Source organism: Corvus hawaiiensis, chromosome 4 (genome assembly GCF_020740725.1).
Source record: "Corvus hawaiiensis isolate bCorHaw1 chromosome 4, bCorHaw1.pri.cur, whole genome shotgun sequence".
Lineage (NCBI taxonomy): Eukaryota > Metazoa > Chordata > Aves > Passeriformes > Corvidae > Corvus > Corvus hawaiiensis.
The window spans coordinates 35,555,130-35,565,012 of record NC_063216.1 but is presented as its reverse complement, the minus strand read 5'-3'; the positions used below and the strand labels follow the sequence as shown (position 1 = coordinate 35,565,012).

Here is a 9,883-nt window from a genome sequence, read left to right as displayed (position 1 = left end):
ATGTACCACACGAGCACCTTGATTTTATTCTGTAGTTAGGAAATAGGGTTTTTTCACACCTGTAAACAAATGTTTAACTTACACACTATAGAATGTGAATGTTACCATACAGAAGCAACTGTTCTGGTGCACCCATCCAGGGAAGGGTGCTAGGCTCAACCAAAACAGACTCTTGGTTGATTCTTCAGCCAACTGCTTACCAGAAACCAGAGAAATCTCTCTCCTATGTTACAAACTATTGGCATGAATATACAAAGTAAAAAAGTATCTAAGCTTTATTTCCTGTCAGCCCGGCATCATATTCATTAAAATGTTGCAAACGTTCCTTTAGACAGCTACAATTTGCTTTAGAACACAGAAAATCCTGAAAATCTACTCAGCTGAGTAGTAGATTGAGTCAAGCTGCAAATTCACATACAGAAGAATTAAAGAGAAAAATAAGAACACATGTTCCTGTTAATACCAACGTCTTAAGGCATAAAAAGTTAATAGGGAGGGTAATTTCCCCCCACCTATGCAAAATTACCATCTTCAGAACACCTGCAGTGACTTGAATTAAATCACAGCCAGCAGGGACTTCAGGATGAACCCCTGAAAAATACTCTAATAATTAAATGTGTGCATATATATACATTTATACAAGAAATTTACAAATATACCCCTGTATACATACAAATAAAACTTCGTTTATACTTCAGTGCAGAAAAGGAATGTTGTCTTTCAATATTCTTTTTAACATACAAGAAACTCAGTTTGTGCCCAGCAAAACTCAGAACCCACCCAATACTACATGTTCTTACATTACAAAAAGCAATAATTGAACTTTATAGAACACAGGAAAGCAAAGGCACACTGTTGGAAATTCTTAATTGCAGCCAATGTCATCAGATGATACCACTGGCACTAGAAATCTGTCTTTTAGCTGATCAGTGAGTTAGAAACGTACCCAAGCCTTAGCTCCATGTTAGAGCCCCTTAGGTAAGCATTGCTGCCTGGAACCCAACTGTGAATGCTGGGCAGCATCCCCAGCCCTGACACTGTCATTGGGCAGTCCAGATACTGCTGCTCTTTGCATACATTCAAGGCTGCTCCAAGAAGACTGAAGTTCTCCTTGTTTGCATCCTTACTATGTTAGCAGGTTCATGTTTATAATTTTATTCAGTTATATAATAATCAGCACATAGAACAATCACACTGGATTTTACAATGCCCCAGAGAACCTGAAAGCTAGAGGCTGTTTCCTGATATCTAAAAGGTAAAAGCTACACCTCTCAAGAAAACATTAGAAGGCTGTTGTAAGCCATGATGAGACACTGAGCAGCTGATCACAGGGATCACTTCCCTCTGTGAAAACATAATCGACATTCCCTCAGCCTGGGATTTTTCTCATCCAATATCATCCTGTTTCCCTTCCTCGTGTGTTGTCACTGGTCACTTTCAGTACAGAAAACCTGGAAACTTGAGGATGCAGCATTTTACTTGTTTTCCTTAGTTGCAAGTCATTTCTCCTTGCCAGCTTTGCAGTCACAGATTTGCAATACTACAAGGGCAAACATCTGCTGTCAGGCATGTAGCATTACTGCTTGTGTGGATTTCTTCCCAGCAGCTGGGAGGAAATGCTCCTTCTTGTTTAGACAAAAATATCAAATGGTTAGGAAATAAGGAGTTAGGAAAAGCTGTATACAAGGTTCACGCTTGAGAAACACAAGAGCACAGACTTAGCCACTAAGAAAATTCCATTAGACATGAAGTTAACAATAATTTAGATCTGTTCCTTTATGGTAAGTCAGCCATTTTACTGCTGACCTACTTTGTATCAGCAATAATTTGTCACAGTGCATTCTCCAACTGCTACTGAAAGCAAGGTTGAAACCATACATTAAGAGCATAGTGTCAAAGCAACTGATGTTAATTATACCCCACAATTCCTATGTTGATGAAATTGTCACTGCTAACTATTAATACAGCATTTATTGTCTAAGCCCAGCTTGCTCTACCAACCCCTGAAAGCCACTGAATTAACATCCTGCTTCTCAATGTTCACATTGGAATGTAAATCTGAAACATGTAAAAATAACCTCTGCTATTACACCAAGAATGTGTAAATACACATTCCTTTTTGGGAGAACTATTTATCTCCAGTCTATACATGTTTCACTCTTTAAACTAAAAAAAGATTTAATGTTCTTCAGTCAAGTGGCAGCTTTTGCCAACATAAACTGTTTTCCCTTAAAATTATGGCATTAAGTAGAGGAAACTTCATAAAATGTAGGGTACTACTTGATTTATGGAAATTCAGAAATAAGCTTTACACAGACACACAAAAAAGAAAATCAGCAATGTTCTTTGTTGTATTCATTGCTAACCTGCACAATAACAAGAGATCATATTCTCCCAGCATAAACAAACAAGGTTAATTAAAAGGACACCTTATGCGTATTGAGTGTTCATGTTCCGCGACATCTGCTTAATTTGGTGACAGGAATGTTTACAAGCATCAGCACAAACCAACCACTCCAGGACCAATAACTGGATTCTTTATGGTTTGCACATCAGTAAACTGTTTTTTAAGGTTCTACTGCTGCAGTACAGTTCCCCCTGCTTCTAAATCATCTCTCAAGCTTTTCCTTTACCCATTTAAATTGAAGGCAGTCAAAAACATACAGGCTTAACAATATTTAGCCTTCAAAACTGTCATCTCTAAGCTATGGCATGAGATCTGCAACTTGGTATGATCCAAGAAGACTCATTTTGTGATGAATACAAGAGACCTTTTTATCCTATGAACTGATCCAATATGAGATACAACAAAAGTATAAGCCAGTGATGGTATTCTCACATCAGAAAAGTGCCTCATGTTATTTCCAAATTCTCGTGTAGATTGATAGAACAAACCAATAATAAGAAAATCCCATGACATAATGAGGCCTGTAATATACACACATCTACCTGAAAATCTTTGCAGAGTCAGCAGAAAAGTGGAAAACTAAAATCAGCATTATTAGCAATTGAATGAGAATCCTCACATCTCTATTCAAACCTAAGAATGACACTAAGACCTACAGGAAGAAAAAAATTATGGTCCAAATGGCTGCTTAAACCAGATGTACATCTCCAGAACGAGCAGGAAAAAAACACAACCGCAAAGAGTACAGAACAACAGAGCTTCTTACATGTAATAGGGATACATGTAATACAACTCTCTATAGGAGGAGCATCATTACCAAACATAAAATACAAAAGTAGTATTGAGTGGTAGGATACCACACAGTAGCACAGGGGAGAACATGCTGTCAGAAAAAAACCCCACATTTGCTCACCTGGCATAAACTGTAAAATGCAACTGTACACTTTATAAAAAGACATTCACTGAATGGTCAGCAAGTCTGAGCAGACTGGTCCATCATTCTGAGAAGAGCTGTAACATTAGAGCCGCATACAGCCGAGACTGCCCTCGGAACGCCAACAGAACAACAGGATTATTCAGTGCTCCTCAAGGAAAGTCAACTAATTTAACTAACGTGCACTGGGCAAGCAGGTCTTGAATGTGCTCTCATCTCTAACATTTGCATTAAAAAAACAGCCTTGCTGGTTTCATAATGGCACCTTAAATGAAATTCAAAAGTGACAAGCATTTAGCTTAGTGTGCTGTTTGTTCTACCTGCAGCAAAACACAGGATTGGCAACAGCCTCCTCTGACAGACATATTCCACTTCTCTCAGGAGTCCTTATGCCCTGCTGCCACACTATGCTAAGTACTTTTAAAATCAGACAAGGGCACGTTGTGTGCACATTGGAGTATATTTAAATTCCAGCTGGAATAAATCCCAGCAACTCTGAGGACATGGGTTGTACCAATTACCAGTTACAGCAGCAGTTAAAAATTATGCCATGAATGAAAGCACCTTACCGTAAAAGGACTAAAATGTTAACTATCTAAGGGAGCAGGCTCACTCTTGGTTCACTGTCACATGCCAGTCTCACAGATGGAACACTCGCTGCCTCACAAAACTATGCTTAATTTACCAAAAAGAAAGTACTGACAGCTGATGCTTTCATAATGTGCATAGCTCACATCAAAGACCAACTATACAGCTACCCCTTCTGATGCTGTTCTTGCTGTGCAGCAGAAAAGACTACAGGCAGCACCACAATATACCAAGCACAGTTCAGTCAGCAGTGAGCTTCATGAAAGTTTAATACAGCTTTAAAGCCAAGCTCAATGTTTTCTTTCTACTCAGATACACTTCTGCTGTCTGTGGACATGTAACACAAAAATGTCTTTGAGTACTCCTACCACTAGAATAAATTTCTTGCTTACAGTTTCAACAATTTAAAGTGTAATCTTAAAAATAAGAGAATTTTTAAGGTATCAAAATGTGAGCCTAAACTTTGACTCTATGCATGAGTTACACCTGTACTTTACTGTAACACAGGCTCATTCTGAAGCTTTGGTAATAGATCTTTTGTCAAATCCCTATAGAGCAAGGTCTTTAAAGTTCACTGCTTCAGGAGCACTTATACTTCCACCAGTCCATGCCAGAAAGCCACAGTGCCAGAGAAGCCCTAGCAATACTTCGAAGTGCTGAATGCTGCTATACATATGCAGATCATGGTAAAAATCGTATTTGTAAAGCTGAACTTCCAAAAAAACAGAGGGAAAGAAATTGGTAAGAAAAAGGCTGGACAGTTCAGTCATATGTTTTGCTTATATATAATCAGCTGTATTACAGATCATCCATATTACACAGCTATGAACTGGAGATACAACACATTACTATTGTCTACTTGTAAAGGCTCATAGTTGAGCAGGAGCTGCAACAACGCCTGGCTAGTCTGATGCTCAGTTCTCCTATAGCTTGCAAGCTTGGTTGGCAAGTAACGATGGCTTTCTTTTCATTCCGAGCATCAGCAGCAGTTCTTGTGACTGAAGTGACCAAGGTGGGTAGGCCTTTTATTAAACACTCACTGAACAAAGTACACAGGAGATAAGGACCAGAAAAGTCTTGAGTTTTACTCCAGCACTTTAACCAGTGTAAATAGAGTGGTAAGGAATTTCTCTCAAATGTATCTGCTGTGCTGTATACAAATGACATTAGTGTGGTGCTTAAGTGAATCACATCTCTACATCATTCATTAACTATGAATACACATATAAGTACGGGCTTCTCACTTTGCCTCAGCCAATCTTTTAAGTTTGGGAAAAAAGATCAACATACCTTTTGTTGAATCCAATCTTAATGATTTCTAAAGTGAAAGTCTTGCATCTGAAGAAAGCAAAAGGCAGCAAGCTGCACTTAAGGCTAAGGGACACTTGCCCCAACTCTTATTGTGCAGGGAATCCATCGGGTAAGAACTGTGAACTCGTGAGCAAGTAGGTCAAAATGGACATTTAGGTTTGCTATATCCTTCATCAGGAAGCCAAGTAAACTTTAATCCTCTGGATTTATTCAAGTCATCTTTGGTGGATGTTATTTCTGTACCTTTTCCTCATATCCTGGAATTATTGACCCTGGAGTTATTTCCACATTGACTGATTTTAAAAGGTTTAAAGTGACATATACATCATTGTGTTCCCCTAAACTTCCCAAGCACTAATATGTGAGGTCTTCGTTAATCCAGGTCTGTACCAAGTGTTCCCTAGCATCAGGGTGCCATTGATGTTTTTAAGCCTTTATAGTACCTATTTCATTTCTACTGTGAGACAAAAATAATTTAACTGATCCTATGTAATCACGACAAGAGATTAATTAAAATGCCAAGATAGGAAACAATTTATTATAGAGAGAAGAAAAATTTCTCATCCAAAATATAGAAATCTGTACAACTTTGCCACAATCAATATACATGAACTGTACAAATTTACACCAGTTCATAATTTACCAAATAAAAGATGACTAACAAAGTTCACAAAATAGATGGTGGTTTGTGGAAAAGACTTTTACCCAATTAAGAACAAGGAAATTACAAACCAGACCTCCACTTTCTAAAAATAAGAAGTTTACTCAGTCTTAGAAAACTACAAGCTAGCAAATGTACAGATAGCTGGCTGGTGCTAACACCACAGTTCAGACAGTGTCTTTATATGGTCTTTTTAAAGCCTGTTGCCATGGCAGACTCTGATCACTTGCTACTTTTGAGGCCAATGTAAAGATCTGACCATTTCCCCAGGTCATTCTTACTAGTTTATTTTATGTACATTTATACATATTTGTAAGTGCTAGGTAAAAGTCTGAAAAATAAAATTTCCAGTACTATGGTGTTCGTAAGTCTTGTTACTGAGCTGCCAAAAATGCTAACAATTAATAAATGTCATAGTGCAAATTTACTCTGCAAGACCTACTGCAGAGAATCACTTTATAAATACAGATTGGGGTTGAAAATTGGTGTAGAAGATAAGTCAGAAGTCTTGGAGAAACTGACACTTCCTAGATCTTCTTACTCCCTAGCAAGCTGCAATCATTTTAACTCACAGGCTATTAAATCACTGAAAGGTACTGTCCAAACTATGGCACTGTCACTTTAAAGTATACCACTCTAACGTGTGCCAGATCTTCACAGCTGTGACATGGTTTAAATTCCATAATCCATCCCCAGAGGTGCCCACCCAAAGTAAAAACCAAATTTATCCATCCATTTTAAGGTGATCCATCCACAGACTATATCTTAACCTGATACAGTCATCATATTGTAGCTTTTGGAAGGGCTAGTTCTGCCCAAGAGAAGTTCCTCCTTACAGCTTATTCTGCTGTCTACCATTTGCATGTTGGTGTTACTTTGGCTACCTCCTGCTGGTGCAGCTTCATACAGCACACAGATTGAGCCATCCTCTCCAATGCGATAGGACACTTCATACGGGTCAACCCAGAGAGTGAGTTCGCTCGGAAGAAGCTGAAACAGTTCCTGACTGCTCAATCCAATCCGCTGTGCTGCCTGTCCAATGAGAGGATCCATTTTATGGTTGATCCGGATACATCGGTAACCTGATCCCTTGCATGGCTTTTCTGGGAACCAGTGGTGTTTATAATGTTCTATAAAATAAAAAACAAACATTATCCTCCTTAATTCCGTGTTCAAAGATAGATGCAGTGATTACTGGTCTCTAGCGAATTTCGCACCTCAAGATCTTAAAAAGCTTATTATTTTAGCATCAAATTACTTGAGAAATCATTATAGGCTTTATTTGTGCTGATGATTTACGTAAGTGCAATCAATATCCCTTGGGAAGCACTCCTACAAAGTTACTGTTTTGTGCTACTATAGAGAACAACGTCCACCACCAGAAAGGAGTGAAAAGCAACTTCCCAGCATTCAGAAAAACAAATATGAAAATACAAAAATTATTACATACATAACAGAAAAACTCGAGAGCTTCAAAACTTCATAAACCAGATAGGAAAAAAGACCCCTTCCAGCATCCTCTTGAGATCACACCCATGTTTAGCTTCTCACATTCTAAGAACACCCAAAAATAACTAGGGAAGAAGCTGGGCAGCATTTACCGACTGACTCAGGCTGTATTTCACCACTGTTCTTCCCAGCCTGTTTTCCATGGCGAGAAACCAAGGACTTCACTTACCTCAGGAGTTTTATCCCACCCCAAACCCTATAGATCTGACGGTACTTAAAGACACCATCGAGCCGACTGGGACACAGGCTTGGGATTACAAAACCTACAGGGCAGCGAAGGAACCCTCGGTATTTGCTCCTAACCAGGGCTGTGGGCCGGCTAAGAGACGCTTCCAGAAGAAAGGGGAAGCGAGACTCATCGCCCACCGACGAATTTTACTTGACAAAAATAAACAACTTCGGAGCATTTTTCTTTCTGGAAATCGGGCGGTTTGAGCCCTTGGCGCGGAGCTCAAGTCCGGGCTGCTCGAAAGCTTTGTCTGCGGAGCCAAGGACTGTGTGTGTGTGTGGGGAGGGGGAGCTGCCTAAGCGACGCCCGAGCCCCTTTTGTTTACAGCCCGCTCTGCCTCCCACACCCGCCGGGGCCGGCTCGGCACGGAGGGTCCCAGCAAGGGGCGAGCCATGGCCGCGGTGCCCCAGTCGCCCCCCGCAGGGGCTCCAGCCCCTAGAAAGGGCCGATCTTTCCCCTTCCCTCTCTCCAGCCGGCCGGCCGCCCGCGGGGCGCGGTGCCGCCCGCACAGCCCAGGCAGGCGGCCCGCGGCGGAGGGGGGGGAGCGGCTCCCGCCGCGCCCACGCCGCCCTCACCTGCCAGCAGCTCCTGCAGGCACTGGCTGAAGGTCTGCAGCTGCCGCTCGTTCATCAGCCCCTTGGTCCGCAGGAACTTGGAGATGAAGCCCACGGCCGCGGCGATCTCACGTATCATGCTGGCCCGGGTGTACAGGGCGGGATGCATGGAGGCGGCGGCGGGCGGCAGCCAGCTCTCCGGGGCGGCCGGCGCTGGGGCGGGACGGGTCGGGACGCGGCGCGGGGCGAGCGGCGCGGGACAGGACGGGACGAGGGCGGCGCGGCTCTAACTGGGCGCGGAGCAGGCGGCAGAGCCCAGATCACATCCCGGGGGCGGCAGCCTCCGCCTCCTCTTCCTGCGGCAGGGGGGCGGCGGCAGCAGCGGCAGCAGCGGCAGCAGCGGCGGCCGCGGCAGCGCTCCCCGCATTTCCTGCGGCGAGGGGCGAAGGGAGCTACTAACCGTCCGCCGCCTCTTATAGCCGCCGCCGGCCGGAAGCTGCGTCACGGCGCCGGGGGCGCGCCGCCGCCAATCCGGCGATCGCACCATCGTGACGGCAGGTGGCGGGGCGGGGCCGGCCGTGGTGGGTGACGTAATCGGCTGTAAACAAATAGAGCCGGGGGCGCGCGCGGGGGGCGGTGCAAAGGGTCGCGTGCCCGCGCGAGAGCCTCTGCGTGCTGGGGCGCGCGCCCGCGCTGCGGGGAGCCGTGTGCGCGGGGGGCGGGGCGCGCGCCGGTGCGAAGCGTCCCCGCGCGGGTTCCCGCGCACATCGGCGCGGGCGCGGCACGGTGCGGCGCGTGGCGCCGGCTGGCGGCGGGACCGCGCGCAGTGCGCGAGCGGGCGGGGCTGCGGCGCGCGCGGCCGCGCGCTGTCTCTGGGGAGCGCGGAGCCACGTCAGCGGCGGGGGCGGGCGGCGCGCGGGGAAGCGGCGGCGCGGGGGCGGGCGGGGCCCTTCGGGCGCTCGCCTTGGCCCCGTCGGGCCGTGTCCGTGCGCTGGTACCTCCCCACGCAAGGGCGGCCGCAGCAGGACGTGGGCGCTCGCACACCGATGATTGTTTATGCCCGCAGGCAGCGGCGGTGACGTGTCTGTGTCCGCTTTCCTTTTCTCGGAGCGCAGGGCACCAGGCGGTGGTGGCGGTGGCACCGCCGGTGCCCGGCGGCCCGGGAGCCCGAGCGTGGTGCTTCCTCACGCTTGTGAACCTTGGCCTTCAGACAGCGCCCACACCGCGGTCTCCGCCCGGGGACCTCGCGCAGAGCGAACCCTTCCTCGGGCAGCCCCAGGCCCTGGTGCGGGAGCACGACGAGACCTTCCCTAGGCCGGGGGCCAGGCCTCAGCCCTGGCTCTCTGCGGACATGTCCCGACACAGCGTCTGGCCCTGCACGCCCCCCGCACTCTGCGCGTTCCCCCGCTCTGTGCTGTTAGCCCAGCTGTCCTGTCACAAAGGCCCTGCGGGGAGTGATGTATCAGCTAGTGACTGCCGAGAAGAGTGTCAATCTCAGGCCTTCCAGTGCTTTTTGCAAAACAAAAAGGGAGACGAAAGAAGCGGCAGAAGTTTTCTGTTTGGTTGGTTTGTTTTGATGTTGTTAAAAACACAGAAATGTAGCTTCTTTGATAGAAACCTTATTCTCTCCCGAGGATATGTGCCCTGCCTCCATGCAAAGCTGTAGATGGCATACAGCCTGATCCCTGAT

General features: G+C 45.7%; 1 protein-coding gene across 1 annotated transcript; it reads right to left on the bottom strand.

Annotated features, from left to right (window-relative positions):
• Positions 1-5,750: 5,750 nt before the first annotated feature.
• On the bottom strand, positions 5,751-8,647 carry BTG1 (BTG anti-proliferation factor 1). Its single transcript, XM_048300588.1, has 2 exons — positions 8,215-8,647; positions 5,751-7,031 (listed from the first exon to the last, which is right to left on the bottom strand). Exons 1-2 carry the CDS (start codon positions 8,360-8,362, stop codon positions 6,667-6,669), a joined length of 513 nt encoding a protein of 170 aa, XP_048156545.1. The 5' UTR covers positions 8,363-8,647; the 3' UTR covers positions 5,751-6,666.
• Positions 8,648-9,883: the final 1,236 nt, after the last annotated feature.

Excerpts from the sequence above, each read along its gene's own strand:
- BTG1 (XM_048300588.1), bottom strand. The coding sequence starts at position 8,362 with ATGCATCCCGCCCTGTACACCCGGGCCAGCATGATACGTGAGATCGCC. Across the intron at positions 7,032-8,214 it reads CCTGCAGGAGCTGCTGGCAG|AACATTATAAACACCACTGG; the intron begins GTGAGGGCGGCG and ends TTTATTTTATAG.